This window comes from Thamnophis elegans, chromosome 13 (genome assembly GCF_009769535.1).
Source record: "Thamnophis elegans isolate rThaEle1 chromosome 13, rThaEle1.pri, whole genome shotgun sequence".
Taxonomy (NCBI): Eukaryota; Metazoa; Chordata; class Lepidosauria; order Squamata; family Colubridae; genus Thamnophis; species Thamnophis elegans.
In genome coordinates, this window is record NC_045553.1 from 29,976,692 (window position 1) to 30,001,365 (window position 24,674).

The 24,674-nt window shown below is 41.0% G+C and overlaps 1 protein-coding gene across 2 annotated transcripts in view; it reads left to right on the forward strand.

The window, feature by feature from the left end:
* Nucleotides 1-24,674, forward strand: part of PPP2R2A (protein phosphatase 2 regulatory subunit Balpha) — a 78,458-nt gene that overhangs the window by 16,056 nt on the left and 37,728 nt on the right. Inside the window, exon 1 of one of the 2 annotated variants that reach the window (XM_032229970.1) lies at nucleotides 4,349-4,373. The exons of the other annotated variant lie outside the window; for it this stretch is intronic. Within the exon in view, the coding sequence (XP_032085861.1) occupies nucleotides 4,364-4,373 (10 nt within the window). The 5' untranslated portion in view covers nucleotides 4,349-4,363. Of the gene's footprint in view, nucleotides 1-4,348; nucleotides 4,374-24,674 lie in introns of those variants that run through there. 2 annotated transcript variants of the gene reach the window in all.

Genomic DNA, 24,674 nt, shown 5'->3' on the forward strand with positions numbered 1-24,674 from the left:
CTCAGCTAAGTGCTTGTTGGCTCCATTGGGTTGCCTCTGGGGAGTTACAGTGTATCACATCTTAAAGTAGGAGGGCTGGGAAGTCCCTTTCTGCAGACTTTTGGATAAAAGAAACTCTCCAGAATGTATGTATATGTGTACAATTGTGGGTTGGGCCAAACTGGCTTTGGAAAGCTTTACAGGGCAGATGTGATTTGAATTCAGTTTCTTTTCCCCTTTCAGGTCACCGTCCTTGTCCAAAGATATTATTCTGTTGTAGCAGGAAGCTCTCTGCACCCAAAGCTCTCATCCACTCTGGTTTGGCAGATTTCTTGTTATGAGAACTGACAATAAATGAGGATGTGTGTAGCTAAGGGTTGAAATAAGGGGCTCCTTGGTGCTCTCTGAGCATGGTTGTTTTCTTGTAGATATTTTATTACCCAAACTAGGTCACATCACCAGTGCTAGTCTAGAATTGATGAAGCTACCTAGCACTGCTAATGTTATGTAGTTTGGGTAATGAAACATCTGCAAGAAAACAACCAAGCTCAGAGAGCACCAAGGACTGTGCAATGCTTGGAAAGAAGAAGTTGGGAAAGGCATGCAGTTCACCTGTTCTACAGTTCCCAAAGCCAAGCCCATTTTTTTCTGATTCATGCTAGAGCTATGCAGTTCTGGGAACAGACACAGTTGCTTCAAGGCGATAAGGAGAGGTCCTCAGGAATGTCTTCATGCTGTTTTCTTTGAATCCAAAGGGCTATATGGCACTACTGGTATTTGCTGTCCCCTATAGACTGTGCTATCTAGACAATTGTTAGGAATCCACCCTTATTTTCTCCAATCCAGAAGTGTTGTCCCCCAGCTAATTCAGATAGATATCATCACAATTATATTAGCTCCACTTTAATTATAAGGATACAGAATCTTGCAAGTCCATCCCTTTCTCTTCCAAAAAGTAAAGCCTCTCCCAAAAATTAAGGACGGTCCCTTCTGAGATGCTTTCACTCTCCCTTTTGGACTCAAATTTCATTTATCAGACTGTTGTCTATGCAGTGTGGGTCTTCTAAGGTCATTCTCCCATTCCATTTTAAGAGTTTGAAAACTTTGTAACACTGTGAAACTAGAAAATGTTTTGGGTGACCTGCCTCTCCCCACAATTGGATTGTCATAATGTGCTCTGACAGGGTCTCCACTCTTCCTTGGTGAGTTGTTGACAGAGTCCAGCAGGTAGAGGATAATCTCCCAATGTTGTCATGTTGTCCCTATGCTACAAGTAAAAGAGCCAAGATGATGGTGATGATGAAGATGGTGTTAATGATTTATCAAACTTGATCTCCTCTTCCTCCAAGAAGAACCACCCCCTGAGAAAGATGAGACAATACTAAAGTACTTTGATCTTTGGTGGGACATCATGGTTTTCAGATTGGGTCTGTTGTGGAAGCTGTTACTATAAGGGCAAAGGCTGTCAGAAGAAAAACAGACCTTGGATCCTGGGCTCAGCCTGTATCCAGGCAAAGGGTAAATGAGTGTAACCCCCCCCCCCAATTAGTTTCCTTTGGCTAGGGAAAGGAGAAATCCAAGAATTTCTCAAGGATGCAATTCCTCTCCTTGGTGACAGCCCTGTTACTAGGATCTCCCTATGAGAAGCATTTTCTCTCCCAGAACATTTCTATCTTGTCTCCTTGGGTGTTTCCATGCCTTTTAAAAGTTACAGTAAAAAAGGGGGGGTGTTTTTTTCCCCATGTTGCAAATATCTGTTTTGTTTCTTAAAGCACAATCAGATGTCCTGACACTATCAATACTGTGGGACTGCCTAGCATCCTTCTTTAGGATTCTCTGAATTTTATGCAGACATGAAAATCATTTGTCTGGATTGTGGGTCAAACCCTAATCAACTTTCACAGTATTGGTTTGTAGCAGAGGCTGCATCTTACTAGAGGTGGTTGTTATTTGTGAAATTTATTTGCCACCAGTCTCACTGCGGGGCTACTCTAGGCGGCTCACAAAAATAAAAAGGAAGAAATGAAAAGAGGGTGAACAGAAGTAAGATAATAGAACAAAATGAAAAATGAAAAAGAACACAAGTTAAAAAAGGTAAAGGTTTCCTCTGTCCAGTTGTGTCCAACTCTAGGGGGACAGTGTTGATCTCCGTTTCTTGGCTGAGGGAGCCAATGTTGTCGGAAGACATTTTCTGTGGTCATGTGGCCAGCATTGATTCTAAGGCAAAGGGACATGGAACACTGTTACCTTCCCGCCGAAGTGGTATCTATTTATTTACCGTAATTTTCTGAGTATAAGACGCACCTTTTTCCCCTCAAAAAAGAGGCTGAAAATCTGAGTGCATCTTATACACTGAATACAGCATTTTTTGCTTCCCGAAACTCTGCCCCTTCACCAAAATGGCCGTGCATAGCCTCTAGGAAGCTTTTAGAGAGCTCCTGCGGGCTGGGGAGGGCAGAAATGAGCAAAAAATGGCCTGTTTTTTTGCAAACCTTTACCCCCAAGAGCACTCTATAAGCATCCTAAAGCCTATGCCCCCCCTTTTTTTTTTACAAAAAACGGGCCCGTTTTTGCAAAAATCAGGCCATTTTTTGCTCATTTTTGGCCCCCCACATTCCCAGGAGCACTCTGCAAACTCCCTAAAGGCTATTAATGTTTTGTTGGGGGGGGGGGAACGGGCCAGTTTTCGCAAGAGTGCAAAAACTTTTTTTAAAATTTTCCTCTTCAAAACCTTGCTGCGTCTTATACTCCGAAAAATATGGTCCTTGCATTTGCATGCTTTCGAACTGCTAGATGGAGCAAGTAATGGGAGCTCACCCTGTCATGCAGTGCTCGGGTCTCCAACTCAGGCTGCCAACTTTCCAGCTGACTAGGTCACGGCTTTAACTATCGAGCCACCACACCCCCTCAACCCAAAATATAAGTATATGATGACCAAAAAATAAAGATGGACAGGTGAAGAGCAGAGAACACGTATGGCTCTGCCATCAATCCAACCACCACCCCATTTGGTCCCCAGGCCAATCAGCAGAGTCAGGTCTTAATCCACTTGCAGAAGGCTAGGAGGGTGGGGGAAGGTCTTACCATAGAGGGTAACCTGCTTTCACCAAAGAGAAAGCTTGGGCTCAATTCTTGGCCCCTGGGGGCAGCATTGTTAGGTTGGTTGTATTGACATGGGTGTTTTCTGGTTTCTCTGTCTCCTTGAATAGCCTTTTTAGCAACATCCAAAAAGGGAACTGAACTGAGAATAATGTTAATGTTTACTCGTGAGTGCAGAGTGCCAAATACTTTGGCAAATCCCCATTTGTTTTCCTCCCCTTCAGTTTCCACCAGCATCTCAATGTTTTATGCTTTGATTATTTCCATGCCTATTTTTTTTCAAACAGAAAAGCAGGGCTTCACTGTTCTTGGGTTTTATGGGCTGCTAATCAGAGGAGGGGTTTGGGGGCTAAAATAAACAGGCTAAAGTATGCCATTTCCTTCCCACGGATGACCACAGCATCATTTTCAGAGAGGAAAGGAACTCTGCTGGCTGTTTGCTCCCACAGCGAAGGTTCATGAGATGTCTTCCGATTGCCATTGATTTGCACAATGTGTCACTTTTCCTCTGATTGTGTTTTTCCTTTTTTTCAAGTGTCAAGGTCCCTTGATAGATTAACTTGGCCTTCCTCCTTATTTTGAAAAGGTCCTGGCATTTTGGCTTTAGTTCAGCCGAAAATGAAGGAATTGGGCAAGCCTTGATGAATTCTAAGAGGCCCAAAGACAAGAAAGTGGTTTCACATATTAATCCTTCAGCTGCAAATGTGAGTTTGCCTTGAGCTCTGCCCAAGGACATCTTGAAGAGGAGAAATTTTTGGTGGAACAGCACATTCTCTGATGTGTAACACAACATTAGATTTTTGCACTTTGATCTTATTGAGAAATGTACACTGAGATAGAAAGAAGGCATCTGTCCGAAACAGTATTAAGAGCCTGTTATATATAATATTTAGAATATTCAAAATTGTACGTTTTTTTTCATGGACTCTATTCTTCAGAATTGCTTCAGCATTTGGTTTACATAGAAGACGGTGATGGATTGTATTTGTTAGCCTCTCTTGCTTTTAGTGTGCAAAATAAGGAGCACTGAACAGGTGAGAATAGCTTTTTGGCAAGTAAGTTTGTTTGCTCTCTTTTGTTTTGGCTTGCTGGCAGGATTTAACCTTTGATGTTTGTGGCAGACTGTGTGTTGTTATGTCTTGTTGATTCTTTTGTGTAGAATAGAACCCTGGACAGTGACTTCATTGACAATTGGAATAATAGAAGTCTTTGAACTGTGGATTTACGAAAACATGACTTAACACGTCATGGGTTGAATATAAAATATAAGACAATCCTTCAAAGCATGGACAAAGGTAGGGAAATTGTGAAGAAGAGGAAATGGCACTCTCCATTGTTGCTATTATTATTATTGTTATTATTTATAGTATTAAAGTAGTATTTATTAAACTCATGTAATAAATGTGTGCAGGTTCATGAATAATCTGAAATTTCATCTTCTAGAGTTTATAAGATGCAAAGTTTGAGGACTCTACTGTATATTTTTGCACAAGATTTGGGAAAATGACAGATGTCATTATTTTTGAAAGTGATAAAAAAAAACAAGTAGCATCACTAGTCACCAAATTCCAGTAGCAGATGGCATTAGAAGAAGCAGCATCATGCTTACTGCTTATGAGTAGAAGCTTTTATGAGATAAGGGAATGTCCTTCTTGACTGGACAAAAGGCATGTGCATCTGTCTGTTGTCTGTCTGTGTGTACCTACCTACCTACCTACCTACCTACCTACCTACCTACCTACCTACCTACCTACCTACCTACCTATCTATCTATCTATCTATCTATCTATCTATCTATCTATCTCATCTTCCAGCAGTTCCATGTCATGAAGTGGCCGGTGAGATATTAGATGCACAAGAATTCTCAAGCACATTTCTGAGCTTGGAATGTTCCATTCCAATCTTAAAATGTTCATTCCAAGAACTTTCCCTTGTTCTCAGAATTAAGCTCAGCCACTTCAAGCGGCAGGCATCCTTTTCGATCTCGGCTGTTCCAATTCCTGCAATAGGAATGTTGTGGCAGCATATCAATGTGCAATCCCCCCCCCTCCAGCAACAGAAACAGCTGCATCCTTGCTTCAGTTGGCTTATCCTGGGTGAGATGGGGTAGCAGTGAAGGGCTGAGAGAAAAGAAGTGGTAAAAACACAGGGTCAAAGAGAAGTAAGGCAGGAGAAAGTGGTTTGCTATTTGCAGCCTGCTTGGTAAGTTATTATTTGTTTTGGTTTGTTTATTTTCATGCCTTGTTACAAGGTAATTCCTGGAGGGGTTTGTTGTGTTGTGTAAGAGGTAGCCTTACCTGTAGAATAAAACTGGTAAATGCAATTGAAATATATTAGTAGATGAATACAAAAATACATTTATGCGTATGCTGTAAGCTGTTGTATGTATCCCAAGCAGCCATCAATGGGTCAATCTTTCTGAATTCTGAAAGGCTGAGGTTATTTCCCTAGCTTAGAGACTGGATGAGTTTTGTCTAGAGCAACCTTTTCCAGTTTTTCTTCAGCAGAAGAGAGCAAACCACCTCTTTTCCACAAAAAAAAATCTGTATTGTTTTGGCTTGGCCCTACCCTTTGAGAAAAAGCTGACAGTTTCTCAAAGACTTTCTATCATGTACACTTTGCAACAAGTTGAGTGTTGACTCAAGTTCATTCTTACTAAAAAATTGGGAAACTTGGGGTCCAAATCTCCATGGTCAACTTCTGTAAACTCTGAGTCAAATTTGCAAGAAGAAAGAAGAGTTGGACTTTTCTTAATCCTGTGTCATTCTTCCTCAGTTTCATTCTTTCTCATCCTTTATTATCTTAAGTATTTACTATGGTTTTCTCTGTGTGTGTGTGTGTGTGTGTGTGTGTGTGTGAGAGAGAGAGAGAGAGAGAGAGAGAGAGAGATAGAGAGAGAGATAGATAGATAGATAGATAGATATGTCAAAACACCTGGTATGCCCAAATATGGGATGGAGCATACTGCTTTGCTTTTGCCTTTCAGCTCCACCCTAGGATCCTTCTAGGCAGGAAACCAATTTTTTGTGTTGCATTTTGTGCTGATAAATAAATAAAGGGAGACTAGTATAGATCTATTTCAAGCTATTTAGCTCTCATCAGCTAGCCCTTACTGGCATTTGAACCTGGGCTGTTTTTACATGTTAGGCAGTTATTGTGGCTTAGTAGATTAAATCCCAGTAAGGGTATGGCTAGCTGATGAGAGCTAAATAGCTTGAAATAGATCTATACTAGTCTCCCTTTATTTATCAGCACAAAATGCAACACAAATATGTGTGTGTGTGTGTGTGTGTGTGTGTGCGCATGTATAAAACAATTATGTTATAAATCTATCAAACACTGAATTTATTATTGGGGATAGAATTAGCTATTGTGGTGGCGCAGTGGTTAGAATACAGGATTGCAGACAAACTCTGCCCACAGCCAGGAATTCAATCCTGACCAGTTCAAGGTTGACTCAGCTTTCCATCCTTCCAAGGTTGGTAAAATGAGGACCCAGATTGTTTGGGGCAATAGGCTGACTCTAAACCACTTAGAGAGGGCTGTAAAGCACTATGGAGCAGTGTGTAAGTCCATATGCTATTGCTGTTATTTTTCTATTTATGTGATGTACAAGCAATATTCTTTCTCTCCCTTGCCTTGCCATCAATCTCCATGAAGCACAAAAGCAGACAAAATGCTTAGTTCTACACAGGCAAGGCTCAAGTCAAAGTATAGCTCCAGGCTGAAAAACATTGCCTGCGTTTGCCTTACAAGAATGGGAAAAAAATGCCTTTCAAAAAAAAAGAGGGAGAAAAGAGAGAGAATGAAGAGCAAAGATACAAAACACAATAAGATTGTAAAAGATGTCAACCCTTCAGTGCTTATGCATGATTCTACTTTCTGCTACCAATAAAATTGGAAGGGAGGGGAATTGCATTCCTAAGTGGAATCTCTTTCTTTGTTTGGGAGTTCACGGCAGCCTAGATAGTGTTCTTTTCCTCCCTTTTCACCACAACAACCTTGCAGGTTGGATTGGAAAGGAAGACTATCCACAAATCACGTGAAGTATTGATACCGCTTTATAAATCTTTAGTAAGACCACACCTGGGATACTGTGTCCAGTTTTGGTCATCACGTTATAAAAAAAACCATGTTGAGATTTTGGTAAAAAGTGCAAAGGAGACGATTCCTAATCCAGAGAAAAATAGGACTGGTGGTTACATGTTTCAACATTTAAGGGGCTGCACAAAGAAGAGGGATTTGACTTGTTTTCCAAAGCATCAGAAGGCAGGGCAAGAAGCAATGGATGGAAAGTAATCAAGGAGAGAAGCAACCTGGAATTAAGGAGAAACTTCCCAAAAGTGGAGACAATTAACCATTGGCAAAACTTGCCTTCAGAGGTTGTGGGTGGTTCATCACTGGAGTTTCTAAGACTGGACAGCCACCTGTCTGAAATGGTATAGGGTTGTGATGGCGAACCTATGGCACACAGAGCCATATTTGGTGGCATGCCAGCCATCAGCTCCAGCGCGAGAGCGAAAAACTGCCCCAACGGTCCAACTGGAAGTTCAGAACTAACTTCCAGTTGGCCCTTTGGGGCCGTTTTTCACCTTCCCCAGGCTCTGGAGACTTTCCTGAAGCCTGGGGAGGGCCAACCAGAAGTTTGGAAATTATCCATTTCCGGGGGGGTCATGGGAGGCCATTTTCACTCTCCCCATACTTCAGGAAAGCCTCTGGAGCCTGGGAAAGGAGCACACACGCATGCATGGTAGAGTTGCGTGCGCATATGCAGGTGGGTGGGGAGATTGGGTGTGTACGCATGCCTGTGCAATGTGCAATTTTGCCACGCTATAAGAAAAAGGTTCGCCATCACTGATATAGGGTCTCCTTGAGCAGGGGTTGGCTAGAAGACCTCCAAGGTCCTTTCCAGCTCTTATTTTGATTGAAATCATTTTATACTATGTGAAATTTGAAGAGTGAGGTCCAAGAAGTGGACCTGTTGGGAAGCCCCAAGACCAAGGGGTTTTAGTGCCAGCAACTGAAGGACAAGCCTTCTTAGTAATGGCCCCTCTTCTCTGGAGCAACCTATCCTGGCAAGAAGGATGGGCTCACACTGATTGGTATTTCAGAAGGTTATAAAGACTTGGCTCTTCATTATTCTCTTGTCAGAATACTACCTGGAGATGAGTGGGTGAGATTATTATCTTGTTTGTTTGTCTAAGGTTTATTGTTGGTCAACCTCTCAGTTAACCAACCTGAATGGCAGAGAAGTGGGAAGGAAGGGAGGGTCACTTGCTTGGTGGGTTTATGTACTGTATGCTCTTAATTGGATTAATAGTTGGACATTATTTCTTTAGAAAATAAACAAAAGGAGATATAAATAAAATTGAAGAACAAAGAAACAAAGAACAAACTATAAAAGTGCAAATAGATAGACAAAGAATCTAAACTTTTATAAAGGCTATCATCTTCCAATTACTTATGGTGTTATACTGTAATATATATCATTAAAAAAAATAAACCAAAAAGCTCCATTGAGTTTTAATCTAAAGATTCCTGTGAATGCAGTACAAATCACTTTCTAAATCAACAAACCACAATAGCCACTATTTAATTTAAAAGTATGTAAAAGGAAGCAATGGTTTTTATGCATTGCATGCAAAACTGAATGGATCCTGTGTATGCATGCGCACATAGGTGTCAACTCTGCCTAAAATTATTGTCAACTTTATGAAGTTCTCTGTTATACACGTACAAATCTTTGAAGTGATGCTTTCCATTGAGGAAGGTTTGTGTGATGTTTCTCTTTCCAGCAGCATGTGTATATATATATTTGTGTGCAAAAATATACATTGGGGATATAGATTGTCTAGGCCTAGAATAGACACATGGCCTATTTCCTTTGAAGGCATGAGATGTAATTTAAGATTTTTGTAAACAACTAATGGTGTGCAAATAAAATGCAGACAGCTTTGAACTTAAAGAGGAAAGCAAACAAATGAATTTTCTTGAAATTAGACCATATGACTAATAGATATGGGTAGTCCTTAACTTGCGGCAATTTGTTTAGTGACAACTTGAAATGGCAAAGAAAAAAGTGACTTATGACTGATCTTCTTTCTTATGACTGTTGCAGCGTCATGACAATCACCTGGTCAAAATTTGGCAGCTTGGCAATTGGCATCTTTGAGCCGTGGTGGCACAGTGGTTAGAGTGCAGTACTGCAGGGTATTTCTGCAGACTGCCAGCTGCCTGCAATTTGGCAGTTCAAATCTCACCAGGCTCAAGGTTGACTTCCATCCTTCTGAGATGGGTAAAATGAGGACCCAGATTGTTGGGGGCAAGAGGCTGACTCTGTAAACCACTTAAAGAGGGTTGTAAAGCACTGTGAAGTGCTATTAGTGCTATTGCCATTGCTATCTATTGACAACAATATATGATTGCCATTTGCAGCCTTTCCAGATGGCTTCCAATGAACAAAGTCAATGGGGAAGCCAAATTTGTTTAACAATGACATGATTCACTGAACAACTTTGGTAATTCAGAATAACAGATTTGGAAGGGACCTTGGAGGTCTTCTAGTCCAACCTGTTCATTTCAGAAAGTAGCTGTCCAGTCTCTTCTTAAAACCTTCCAGTGTTGGAGCACCCACAATTTCTAGAGACAAGTCATTCCACTGATTAATTGTTCTCACTGTTATCAATACTGCTATCATGTTACCCCTAGTCCTTCTTTTTGTTAAACTAAACATACCGTATTTTTTGGAGTATAAGGCGCACTCTTTTTCCTCAAAAAAGAGGCTGAAAATCTCGGTGCGTCTTATACATCGAATACAGCATTTTTTTGCCTCCTGAAGCCCGCCCCCCCTTCACCAAAATGGCCGTGCATAGCCTTATGAAGGCTTTCAGAGAGCACCTGGGGGGTAGGGAGGGCAGAAATAAGCAAAAAATGAGCCGTTTTTTGCCCCCCCCAGTCCCCAGCAGCACTCGATAAGCCTCCATAAGGCTATGCATGTAGGTTTTTTTGACAGAAAGCGGGCGCGTTCTCCAGCAATCTGAAATGCCAGCTTATGAAAGCTTTAAACTCTGCCAAGACACTGTTTAATGATATATAAGCTAAGGTCACTGTACAGAGTCTTTGTTTGTTTGTGTTTGCAACTGGTTGCACCAAGTCTTTACAGATCATTAAAGGGAACTGACATAATATGATTGTCCTCTGGACCTTAAAGGCCGAGAATCCCTTTGACTAGAATTATGCAACAGCAGGGTGACTGTTTTCCAATTCCAACAGCAAATTAGCATCCTTTAAGCTCCCCACCCCATCTGCATTTTGCATCTTTTGATGGGGAAACACATTGTGTGGTCTCTTAGACTCCCTCTTCTTATTTCTTTAAGAAACCATATTTCCGTATTGACATATTTCCATATTGTGTACTGTGGCATAGTCTAGTCTAGTGAGATGCGAACAGAATTACATAAGTTCAGTTACTAATAAAGGAGAATATTTGCAGCTCAGGGTTGAGCTGAGGGGGTCCTCGGTGCTCTCTGTGCTTGGTTGCTTTCTTAACCAAGCTAGGTAACTTCATTAGTGCTAGACAGTCTAGTACTGATGATGTTACCTAGTTTGAGTAATGAAATATCTGCAAGAAAACAACTCAGAAGCTCAGAATGAACCAAGAATTCCTTAGTTCAGTTATTTTTTTGACATGCTGTAGTGTTTCAAAGACAAGTTCAAAATTAGGATCGATTCTCCCCACATATCTGGAGCTCACTGAATGATTCTGAGCCAGTGATACTCAGCTGAAATTATTATAAGGCAGGGAGGAAGGGAGCTCTATATATACCACCATGAATTCCAGGTTGCAGTAAATAAATAAAGCCATTCTCTCGGTCTAATCATTTATTTATTTACTTATTTATTTAATACATTTACATAGCCATCAATCTTCTAACTAACTTGGAAGCTCCCCCTGAACATTTATGCTCTGGCTGATTTCATATGTCACCCTAAACCAAACAGATCTGTGATTTAGTGTGGTGGTGCCTCCTGACCTTCCTGTCATCTTGTACAGGTAGTCCTCTACTTACAACCACAGTTGAGCTCAACATTTCTGTTGATAAGCGAGACAGGTGGATTTTATCCCATTTAATTACCTTTCTTGCCACAGTTGTTAAGCGAATCTGGCTTCCCTGTAGACTTTGCTTGGCAGAAGGTCGCAAAAGAGGGAAATTACATGACCCCAGCACACTGCCACTATCATAACTATGAGTCAATTGCCAGGTCACTTTTTTCAGTGCCCTTATAACTTCAGACTGTGGCTAAAGTAACTGATGTAAGTCAAGGAAACGTCCTTGTAGGATGGATGGATTTTTTCCCTTCCTTTCAATCATTTCTGATTCTCAGAGACTGCCTACACAAGTCCCTGCAGTTTTCTTGGCAAGGTTTCCCCCCACCCCCCAACAATTGGGTTTTCTATTGCCTCCTTCCTGGAGCTGAGAGAAAGTGATTGGCTCAAGGTCACCTAACTGGCTTTGTTTCTAAAGTAAAACTCTGGATTCAAACTTGCGGTGCCCCAATTTCTAGCCTGATGCTTACACCAAAGTGGCTCTCTGGATGGCTTGATACTTGTTGACATTTCAAAACACTGACCTTATTGAAGGTTGTTTCAGGGAAGAGGAAGTAACTGACGGCTTTATTTTTGTATCTGGAATACTTCTAGGAACAGGAGGAGCCCTATGATCTTCAGCGCCCGGCATGCAGCTTTCGGCTGCAGTACTGGAAAGCAATGAGTGTACTGGGCCTGCTTAGCAATTAAGATGTGCTTGTATGCGGGAACTGCTGGTGCTGCTTGATTATGAATACAGGCTGCTGTCAACTCTGACCTTTATGGGCTTGGAGAAATTGCTTTTGCCTCTGTTACTGTTGGAAAGATTTGGAGGAGGGTTTTCGGGCCCTAGAGTTTAAAAGATACAGGGAGGGTCAAAGCTGTCACTTGTCTTGCTTGCTATTTGATGCCCTTTGCAAATTGCAGCATCTGTAGCCAGATTTACCATATTTTTCAGAGTATAAGACGCACCTTAGTTTTTGAGGAGGAAAATAAGAAAAAACATTCTTCCTACCAGGTATTCATCTGGCTAGTGTCCTTAGCCTGGTCATCTTCAGAACATTAGTTCACTGGTTGTGAGCGGGTGCTCACACGCGCTTTGTTGGGGCTGATACGCCGCTTGAAAAGCACAGCTGATCATCACAGGGAGATCCAGTAAGTAAAGGAAGCGAAGCGCGAAAGTGGTAAGACAAGGCAGCAGTTGTTCCAGGTTGCCATTTGGGGCTCCGGGCCTCACGTTTTCAGCCCCCAAACATTTAAGGCTGTGGGGATTGCCAAAACACATCGCCACTGATCACCGCCCAAAAACATGAAATGCAGATGCAAAAAATGGGATGTGCGAAGGGCAAAAATGGGATGCATGGAGGTGGTGATTGGCGGCGATGTGCTCTGGTAATCCCCGCAGTCTGGAACGGGTCTCAAACGGAGCATTTAGAGGCTGAAAATGTGAGGCGCAGAGGCTAAAAATGCCAGCCACGGAGGGGGTGATGGTCTGTGGCAATCCCTGCAGCTTGGAACAGGTCTAAAATACAACAAGCAGAGACCGAAGGGTGGGGACCGGCAGGTGGGCGGGGCTACATTCAGAGTATAAGACGCAACCAAATTTTCACCCTCTTAGGGGGGGGGGAAGGTGCATCTTATACTCCAAAAAATACGGTAATCATTTTGTTTGGTGAGATTCTCTGCTTTAGAGTGGGCCAAGGATTCTTGGGAGATGGTGGGACCAAAGGAGTGTTTCCATATTTCACATCCTCATATCTAACTGGGTTGACATGACTCAAGTATTCAGTTACAGATATAAGACATACTCAAGCGACCTTAAAGGGTATTTTAGGATTTTATGGACTCCATCCAATGTTGAGGCCATGATTGTTGCAGTGTTGGAAGCTACATAGTATCTATAACTTTTCTAGGAATTGGAAAAGAGTTGGAGAAACCTTCACCATTAAACTCGGGAAATTTAAAGATATTTTTTTTCCAACTCTCCTAAAGGTTGGCATGGATACTATGTGGATTTGCCATCTGTAACAAACAGCTCTTTGTAATGTTTTTGAAACCTTTGAACTTTCCTTTCTTTCCTTTATGAAATCTGAATTAATGACCTGGTTTTCCACTTCAGTTGAGCCTTGATGGTGAATCTAGACCAGGGGTCGCCAACCTTTCGGACCTCAGAGACCACTAAATTCATAATTTTAAATCCTGCGGCCCACTAATATGATTTTTTTTAAAAAAAGATAAATAGTATTTAGTGCAATATAAAAATGCAAATTTTTTTTTTAAACAAAGATATGTTACGTATATTGAAATGGAATTATAAATACCATCAACACAAAATGGAGCTTGCTCAGAAGTTGAAACACACCAAGTGAATGAGAGGAAGAGTGGGAAGCAGAGGAGAGAAGAAAGGCAGGAAGAGAGGGATAGAAGAGAGGGCAGTGGGGGAAGATGAGGAGAATAAGGAGGAGTGGAAAGGGGAGAGAGGAGAAGGAGAAAGGAAGGGGAAATAGAGTAGAAAAGGATGATGGAGGGTAGAAAGGAGGTAGGGAGGGGGAGGAGAGAGGGAGAATAAAGTGTTGGATAAAGCACAAATATGGTGTATGGAGAGCAGAAGAGCCAATAATTGGTGTTTTTTTTTCCGGGAGCTGATGGTAAGATGAATTGATGTAAATATTTAATAACACAACATGATATTGGCTATGTAACAGTATGCATGTGATTATATGTTATGAAAATGGAAAATAAAAAGTTTTCATAAAAAAAAATTCAAATAATTGTTCTGCGGACCACTAAAATTTTCTCACGGACCACTGGTTGGTGACTGCTGATCTTGACCATGGTTTAACATGGTATTAAAGGATGCTTTAACATTAACCTGTATTGTAGTGTCTTCACTGATCTCAGATCATATTTCATCATCATCATGGACAACAGAGGACCAACCATGTATAGTGATCTATACATTGCAATCTATCTCTTTTGTTTCAAACATTTAAAGGACAGAGTAGTGCTTTTAGGATGGCTATGACATCGAAATCAGTTGGCAAGCAATGTCATCAGCCACTCTGCTGTTCCCCAGTTAGTGCCAAACATGGCTTAACATGTCTTGGGAATACATCCTCTGACTGGGCTCACAATACAACATAGAATCATAGGATAGGAACAGAGAGTCTATATCATTGAGGGTGAACCTTTTTGGCACCAAGTGCCCAAACTGGAGTGTGCATGCATTTTCACGCATGCCCGTTGGCCAGTTGGTCTTCGAGTTTCGGCATGCACATGGGCGCTGGCCAGCTGGTCTTTGTGCATGCCAAAGCACCAGAAACCTGAATACCAGCTGGCCGGCATGTGCATGCCTGTTTTTTGGCTGTTTTTCGGGCCATTTTCGGGCTGGTTTTGGTCCGAAAAATGGCTGGAAAGCATCCTGTGTTTTGGGCATTTTTCAGGCTGTTTTCTGGTGTTGGCCAGTGTGCAAGCTGGCAATGGCGCACCTACCCACAGAGAGGGCTCCCCTTGCCACCTCCTGGCTTGCGTGCCATAGGTTCACCATCACATGTCTATATCAATCCGAAAAATGACTGTCCAATCTCTTCTTGAAAACCTCCAGAGATGGAGCATCCACGACTTCTGATGGCAAGTGATTTCAGTGACTAATTGCCCTCACTTTCAGCATATTTCTTGATTCCAAATTGGATTGCTCATTAATGATCTTCCACCTGTTACTACTTGTCCTACCCTCAGGTGCTTTGGAGAATAACTTGACCCCTTTGTCTCTGTGACAGCCCCTCAAATACTAGAAGACTGCTGTCAGATCATCCCTAACCTTTATCTTAAAGAATCACAGAAGAAGTCAGCGGACAGCTACTACTGTATTAAAGCCAAGAAAACTGCCTGGCTCTGTCCATGTAGCCATGCACTGTTGAGCCTGAAAGACTTAATCTTACCAGAATTGCCTTGTACATTATGTCAGATTGTTTACTGGGCAAAAAGCGAAGCAACTAGTAGCATGTATTTGGTATGTGCTGAGTACTTTGCCTTCATCTTTCTGAAATACCGTATTTTTCAGAGTATAAGACACACCTTTTTTCCCTCAAAAAAGAGGCTGAAAATCTGGGTGTGTCTTATACACTAAATACAGCATTTTTGCCTCCCCTTCACCAAAATGGCCATGCATAGCTTGTAGGGGGCTTTCAGAGAGCTCCTGAAGGCTGGGGAGGGCAGAAATGCTCCTGGGGATATGGGGGGGGGGGGAAATTGAGCAAAAAATGCCCCATTTTTTGCTCAATTCCCCCCCCCCCATATCCCCAGGAGCACTCTACAAGCCTCCTAAGGGCTATCCATGCCCTTTTTTGGGAAAAAAATGAGCCCGTTGTCACAAAAAACCAACATTTTTGGGAGGTTTGCAGAGTGCAAAACTTCTTTAAAAATTTGCCGCTGTAAAGCCTTGGTGCGTCTTATATTCTGAAAAATACTGTAGGTTCTGACGACTGCTATTGAGTGAGAGAGATGGAGACATTGTGGAACATTAAAGGAGATAGCCGAAGACAGAGGCAGTTTCTGAGTTAATTAGGATCAAATGAGATTATCATAATGAAAAAATGCTTTTCCCTGTAAGTAAGGGAAAGCCCAACCAAACCAGTTCCTCATATTGTCCTAAGCTCAAATGTGACTTGTGTGGTTTTGGTTCAGCATGTTCATTAAGAAGATCCTGATGTTAAGGAAACAGTGGCTTAGTACAGTGTGGTTGACAAACCACAATGGCTGGGTTTATACATCCCACTAAGCCAGAACAAAAGAAACTTCATTATAATGACTGTTTCTGGGTTGCTATTCCATGTGTACAGTGAATGACTGGTGAAGTAAAGACTTGGATATTTCTTCAGAAAGAATTTATTTGGTCCTTGAAACCCTTTTCTGTTTGAAGCCCTTAAATGAAAGGCATACATTAAACCAGGAGTCTCCAACTGTGGCAACTTCTAAGACGTGTGGACTTCAACAAAGTTGGCTGAGGAATTCTGGGAGCTGAAGTCCACATGTCTTAAAATGGCCAAGATTGGAGACCCCTGCATTAAACAATTGAGATTTGCTTGCCTCCATCTCTTGAGAATCTTCCAAACAAAATGGTTTTCTGGTCTTGAAAGTGTGGCTAGCCTTTCACCACCCTATTTCTCTCTCCCTGTTTTATGTGGTTGGGATGGGTTTGGTCTAATGTTAATGTAAGGCCTGTTCATGAAGAAAACATTAGCTCCTCCTTTGCTGTCTTCCAGCTCAACAAGAGGTTCTTGTGAGGGCCAGAAACTGCCTTGCTGTGTGCGAACTCTTGCATGAGTGAGGCATCTCAGTGTTGGCCAAGAACAGGTCACAAGTTTGCCTGGAAACTCAGTCCTGAAGTGGCGAATATTTTTAATTATCCTTGCCTTTGCTCAGCAGTCTCTCCTCAAAAGCTCTTACTGTTCCTCTCTCCCTCTTACAGAAACAACCACCAACCACTCCGCTAAAGTTCGTTTGCAGAGTGCAGTCAAACAACAGACTTATTGTTGGCCTTCTTGGCCGTGTGAAGCTCTTTCATTGTTCCTAAACCTCTGGTATCCATGCACAGATTACCATTTATGGCGCTCATCCTTTCTTCCAGGCTGATCTTATTGTTTCTCTCCTATTAAGGGAAGATTGTCTAATTCTGACAGAAAAGTCCTTGCTGACTTATCTGTATTTTTATGCCATGCCAGCATTTTCTCTTGTGTCTTTTCTAACCATTCTCCTTCGATCTGATGGATTTCCAGGAGGGGAGAAAAATTTGGAGATGCTCATGGGTGGGATATGGTTTATATCAGCAGTCTTGCTTATAGCTAGCATAACAGTGTCCTGTTTTTCATTCTCCAGGGATGCTTTCTTGTATGCCCCCTACCCCAAACAATTTCTGTATTATCACCTATTGGATAAGTCAGCAGGCATCCAATAACTGCAACTTTTTAAAGAATGCTCTCTAGCCAAATTAAAACAATAAAAAGGAGTAATATGAGAATTGTTATATCTTCTGCTTACCTTGAAATCCCTTTCTCACAAATCACAATAACCACCGTGTACAATTTCAGTATGCTTGCTGCAGTTTAATTGTATTGGGAAACAATTCTATATTTTTTAAAAAAAACACTGTGTTTGGAATAATGCAAAAGCTTTTCCGTTATTGCAATTTGCCAAACTGTTAATAAATAAGCCATTTAGATCACAGCAGTGTTGGCAGTAACTGCAAGAGCTGGATATGAGCAGGTTCTATAACTTCTTATTTTTTTGTACAATAAAGCAGTTGTTGTGGGGCGAGCTGGAGGTTTACACTTACTAATTATAGCAAAACTTAAAATCTGAAAGATATACAGGTAGTCCTCAATTTATAACAATTTGTTTACTGACCGTTCAAAGTTACAACAGCACTGAAAAAAGTAACTTAATGGCTGTTTTTCACATGATCATTGCAGCATCCCCATAATCACATGATCAACATTCAGATGCTTGGCAACTGATTCATATTTATGACGGTTGCAGTGTCTTGGAGTCATGTGATCAGAGTTTTGTGACCTTCTGACAAGCAAACTCAATGGGGAAGCCAGATTCACTTAACAACCATGTTACTAACTGAACAATTTGCAATGATTGTTAACAGTGCAATGAATATAACAACAGTGCCAAGAAAAGCCATAAAACGGGACAAACTCACTTAACAAATGTTTCACTTGGCAACATAAAGTTTGGGCTCAATTGTGGTTGGAAGTTGAAAACTACCTGTACTTCATTGGACAGGAAGAATAATTCTTGGCCAATACTACACATTGTTGGCAATGGCTAGGGCTTTGGACTATTTACAAGAAGTTAGAAATCCTTGTTGCCCCATGGCAGCTGGTCAAGGATTGGACATTTAAGGGTCCGGTAGGAATTTTGCTCTCCTTATTGTGTTCTAAATTGTGGCTCTTCCACACAACATGAAAGGAAATGATTTCAGATTATTTGGTAGGTTAGATATTAGACTGCTGTTGGAAGAAATAGCCACAGTTATAGATTACAGAATAAGGATTGGAAGGGATCTTGGAGGTCCTTTAGTCCATCTCCTTGCTCAAGCAGTAAACGCTATATAATTCTGGACAAATAGCTACCCAGTTTCTTCTGGAAAACCTCCAGTAATGGAGCACCCACAACTACTAGAGCTAAGCCATTTTACAGATTAATTGTTCTCACTGTCAGGAAGTTGTTCCTTAGTTCTATGTTGGATTTCCCTCTAATGACCTTTGTCCGCTACTTCTCATTCTGCCTTCTTATATTTGGAGAATAGATTGATCCCCTATTCTCTGTGACAAACCCTCATGTACTGGAAGAGTACTATTACATCACCCCTTAGTCTTTCTCTTCATTAGTCTGGATCAGCAGCCCCTTTTTGGGCACCAGGGACTGGTTCCATGGATAAATTTTTTTCCAGGGACTGGAGGGGGCATGGTTTTGCATGCTGCCTGCATCCTACACGGACCAGTTGCTGGCATGCCAAAGACTTGTGCCCGTCCATGGACCAGGGGTTGGGGAGCCCTGGTCTAGACCTATCTACCAAGAGCAACCAAGATAATTAAGGTTCTGGAGGCTAAAACATAGAATGAACAGCTGCAAGTACTGAGCATGGCTAGTCTAGTGAAGAGAAGGACCAGGGGAGACATGATAGCAATAGCAGTGTTCCAATATTTGAGCGGCTGCCACAGGGAGGAGGGGGTCAACCTGTTTTCCAAGGCACTTGGAAGTCCAGACAAGGAATAAGGGATGGAAACTGATCATGGAGAGATTCAACCTAGAAATAAGGAAAAATTTTCAGACAGTGAGAGCAATCAACCCATGGAACAGAAGTTGCCTTCAGAAGTTGTGGGAGCTTCCAACTCTGTTTAATCTGTTGTTATTATTATTAGTTCCCTCAATTGTTCATTATATGGTTAGCGTCCAGATACTTATCCCAAGGTGCATGACTCAGTAGCAAAGTACCGTAGATTTAAAGGCTGAATGGAAGACAATCTGAATGCTGTGCTTTTTCAGTTGTATTAATCAAAAGACTAATGCAACTGGAATAAACCACAGTACAAATGTACTGTATTTTAATTTCATAAAAGCAGTGGGAACAAAATGGAATATAGGAGTGAGCTATGTTTGTCTTTAGTAATTTAGACCAATAGGCTGTAACCTTTCATGGGATCTGACACAAAACATTAGATGCCTGAGCACCATAAATCAGCAGTGAAGTTCACGCTCAGTACTAGTCTTAACTATTTTTTTTTCCTGAAGCTTGCATACTGTAAAGCACCAAGGGAATAGGATATGAAACACCAAGAGAATAGGATATGGAAAAAAGCAAATACTGCTTTTTATTGTAAACAACTTAGATATTTTGCTTTGTTTGTTTGTTTAGTTTAAATAGAAGGAAGGCAACCCACACTGGATTCACATGGAATAATTTCTTGGGAAATACCAGTATTTTTAAGACTTGGTTAACTGATTCTGCCTGCTGTAAAGTGAGCCTTGTAGAAGAACAAGCAGAGATGGGGTGGAGACAAGAGAGGAATCAGCCTGGAGTTGTTAAATTCCCACAAACAGTCTTAAGTCCAATCCCTCTTGATTCCCTTAACTCTTACCTAGTTAGTGCTGTTAATTGACTAGATTCTTGTGTGTAGAGGCATGAGCAATAAATCAGTTTAACTGGAACTTTTAGTGTGGTCCTGATTCTTTGCGCCCGAAAGCCTTGGTTTTATATGAGCATATCTCAACATGGTTTATCATTGCTTTCTTTCAGGACATTTTGGGCGGCAGGCTTGCTTCTCATTCTACAGACTTGGTCATCGCTTCTTGTGTTATCCAAATGCTAAAAAGTTGTAACCCTCATTTACTTTTCTGAAATCAGTTGAAGATCACTAAACTATTCCCACTAGTTATTATTTAAGTGTACTGACCAAGTAAATTAAGATTTTCAAGCAGGTATGAAATGTACTGTACATATTTCTGAGAAGGTATATGTGAGGTTTCCTTAATCCTCTTGATTGCAAATTAAACTTGATAGTGTCTTCTGGCGTCTTAAAGACTAACAGATACAGATACATTTTTGGAATAGAATTTCACTGGCACCAGTGGTGGGATACAACCGGTACACCCTGGTACGGGCATACCAGTGCCTTCTGGGAGCCCCAGGTACCTTTCCAGTACGGTGCTCCGGAGGGCCCACCCACCAGCTGTCTTTACCTATATTTGAGCCAATTGGGGCTTCCACACACGGAGCATACGGTGCCTGTACGATGCTCCGCCGAGCAGCTGGAGCGTTGCGGGCGGTAAGTATGCATGTATGTGCTGCGTGCGTGCATGTGGTGGATGCCCGGCCCCGTTGCACCGTACCAGTTGCAATGGGATCTGGAACCCACCACTGACTGGTACTTATTTCCTCTGATCTTTGAAGTTGCTGTCGGCAAAGGATCAGGCTTTTGTTGTGTTTTTTATGAAAGGTTAGGCTCCCTTAAATTTTATTATGCCACCCATCTTTCTATCCAAAATGATACTCCAAAGTGATTCTGGGTGGTTAAATTGGAATCTAACATCTCTGTTGTCCACTTTTCAAGGTGCCATAAGACTGCTTTCATACAAAATATGAGCATGAATGCTCCCCTGAAAGTTATAATTTTGAGCTATGGCTACATATTGTTCAATCAACCATGATTCTTTAAATTCTTCCTAAATTTTATATCTGTATTTGAAATGTCAAGATTAGACTGATTGCATCAGATGATGTAGCGTTCATCCCTGATGTGACGTACTCAATTTACTATTAATTTCATACTTTTACGTTGAAGTACGTAACAGCTTGCCAAGCGATACCAGAAATGGATTTATGAATGGATTGGTATTAGTCATTTTTGTATTGTCATCAGATACAGCTAATGTGAAAAATGATGGATTTTCCTGAAATCCAGCAAATGTTAAATTGGGAAAAAAAAAACCAGTCAGCTGAAGAGAGAAAGCATGCAAACATTGGCTTTTGAAATAATGGTTTATTGAATAAATTACTGTTGCTTTCGTTTGCCCATCATTGATAAATCATAAGCTATGGCCTACAAGGCACAGTACAGCAAGCTGCCTCAACCCCAAACAAATCACTTTATTATATATTGATTAACTCAGACCAAAGAGTTATTATTCTGAGCTGTTTGAAACTCAACAGTAATGATTATACAGGTGATGAAACCATGAGCAAAAAATTCCAAGGAGGCAAAAACCGTGAAGAAAAAGTCTTTTTCAGGAATTTTATTTAGTTTTTGATTAAGAATTTGGTCAAAATAATAGCATAGGTTAGGGTCTTTATTTTTCTTTTAGTAAAGAGTGAGGTAATCAATTAAAGGTACTTGTTAACTTTGCATAAGGTTACAAAAGGGGATCACATGACATCACATCACTGCACCTATCATAAATGTGAGTTGTCAAACTCACATTTGTCAAGCCGGATCTCATGCGACCATGGGGATGCTGCAAAGGTCATAGCTGTGATCATAAGCCACTTTTTTCAGTGCTGTTTTGACTTCAAAAGGTCACTAAGTGAACTGTTGTAAGTCAGGGACTACCTATATTTACATTTCTGGAAAATTCAACAACAACTTTAAGCTGACCAGCATGCTGTCAGAACTACTGATGCATGAAGCTAAGGAGTGGTGGGTTTCAACATTTTTTAGACCCTCTTCTGTAGGTGTGGCCTGTTTTGTGGGAGTGGCTTGCTGGCCATGTGACGGGGTGGGAGTGACTTGCTGGCTGTGTGGGAGCGTCTTGGCAGTCATGTGACTGGGTCGACATGGCCAACTTGTAAAATGTGGTGAAACTCACTTAACAACGCTCTTGCTTAGGAACCAAAATGTTGGCTCAGAAACTGTGGCATTTGAAGCACGCAAGTCTTAAAATTGTCAAGTTACAAGACCCTTGCACCCCTAACCCTTTAGAAAAAAAACCCCAGGGGTGCGAACGGGCAGGGGGAAGGAGCTGGAACCAGTTCTAAATGACATGGTAGATTTGTGGAACCTCTTCTATAGAAGAGGTTAGAACTGGCAGGAACCCACCCCTGACGCCAAGTCTGCAGTTCAGTTGTCATGTCCCAGGTACAGTTCTTGAAACAGTCACTGACTGGCTGCATGAATTCACCTAAGGGGTTCAAGCCTCAGCTAAATCCACTGATGCAATACAACAATAGATAGATGCAAGCCACAATAGCATCTTACACACCAGATCATGCAAATGACATTCATTCAGTCATGTTATGCTATTAATGATGCCATCCCTCTGCTACTGCCAATTATTATTAGCATTTCTTTGTTTAAAAAGACTCATGAATACATAGCAAAGCATTTATGTAAGCGGACTTGTAACAATGAGAGATATTTTTCAAGTTTACAATGTATTGATGTAGTTGAAGAAGACACATAGCTGTGGTAGTATGGCCTGCGGTTGCTCATTGTGGGAGAAGAGACATAGCTGGTATAGCCTGCGGTTCCTTCTGTTCACAGCTACATTACTAAACCTGTATCTGCATTTCCTTCAAATAGTTCCTGTGTCGCTACCCATTTTAGCCTTGCAGTCATCCTGTCAAATGTGGTTAAGGTCATTCACGCTTCCTAGCCATTCCGTTAATCATGTTGAACAGAGATTTGAACCCAGGCTTCCTGTGTCTACATATGTTAATCCCACTGGTTGCACTGGCAGAGTTGACATGCCTGTCCTGATATCTGAGAAATTTCCCATCAGTGAGATCAGTGGTATGGCTTCCCTCCAGAAGTTGTGGGTGCCCCATCACTAGAGATTTTGCAGAGGAGACTGGATAACCGTCTGTTCAGAATGTTATAGGATCTCCTGTTTGAGCAGGAGGTTGGTTTAAAAAAAAAACCAAGGTTCCTCCCAATCCTGCCATTCTTTGTTCTGTTATTGGCCAATGCTTGTATCAATCCAGTCTCTGAATCTAAGAGCTGAACTTATTTCTCCATCTTTTTTAAACCTTGATTTATCAAGAAGCTGCATATTGAGGTTGAGTTTATGTTATATACCTGTGCATTCCATAATGTTTTCAAAAATCATTCTGTAATAATCATTCTATTCTGTAAATAGAAAATACAATCTTGTATACCGTATTTTTCGGAGTATAAGACACACCTTTTTCCCTCAAAAAAGAGGCTGAAAATCTGGGTGCATCTTATACACCGAATACAGCATTTTTGGTCTCCCGAAACCCTGCCCCCTTTGCAAAAATGGCCATGCATAGCTTGTAGGAGGCTTTCAGAGAGCTCCTGGGAGCTGGGGAGGGCAGAAATGAGTGAAAAACTGCCAATTTTTTGCCCCATCCAGTCCCCAGCAGCACTCTACAAGCCTCCTAAGGGCTGTTCATGCCCTTTTTTGGACAAAAAAATGGGCCTGTTTTTGCAAAAAACGGGCCGTTTTGGGGAGGTTTGCAGAGTGCAAAAACTTTTTTTAAAAAATTTCCTCTTCAAAACCTTGGTGCATCTTATACTCTGGTGCATCTTATACTCCGAAAAATATGGTATTTATAATTTTAAAAATAATGTCCCCCAGACCCACCTATTTTGTTCTAAAGAATTGCAGAGTTTAGAAGTATAAATATATTTTCAGACATATTTATTTATAAGGAGGTTTTCAGAATCCACAATTTATTATTTAAATGCATTATTTAAATTCCTGACTAATTCATTATTGCATTTTATTATTTGAATTTATTATTTAAATGGATTATTTAAATTTATTATTTAAATGGATTATTTAAATTTATTATTTAAATGTATTATTTAAATTTATTATTTAAATGTATTATTTAAATTTATTGATTGTGCAGCTCCATCAATATTTTATGCCCTCAAACAAACATTTACTTATGCCTATAAATAGAGGCAATTGTTAGGATTGAATATGGTAATATACCTAAAAATGTGGAGTGGATATGAGTAAAACATTTCCTTCAGTTTTTTTCCTTCAACAGCAACTATGTGTTAATTTTGTTAATAGCAAGAAGTCCATTACCATTCCAACTAGTGCTGTTTCCCATACTTTTTAATTCCATTATTCCAAAGAAAAATGTAAGGCAGGTCGGTTTGAGGGGAGCGGGTTGCTGTATAAATTTGGCAGATAATAAAACCAAAAACAATGGTATATTGCTCATGGGGGAGGGGGAATTGACAATAAAGCCATACTAGAATTAATTAAAAGAAGTCTGTTCTCCCTCCCACCCCCCATTCATTTTCAGCCAAAGTACCTAAATATTGCCACCATAGAGGTCAGTGTTGTTTCAGTTAGAAGACAACTTCAAAAGCATTTAGATCAGGGGTATCCAAACTGGCTGGGGAATTCTGGGAGTTGAAGTCCACAAGTCTTAAAGTTCCCAAGTTTGGACACCCCTGATTTAGATAAACTCTGACTAACATTACAGGTTGAAGGAGAGTGTACTACTGACAATATTACTCTT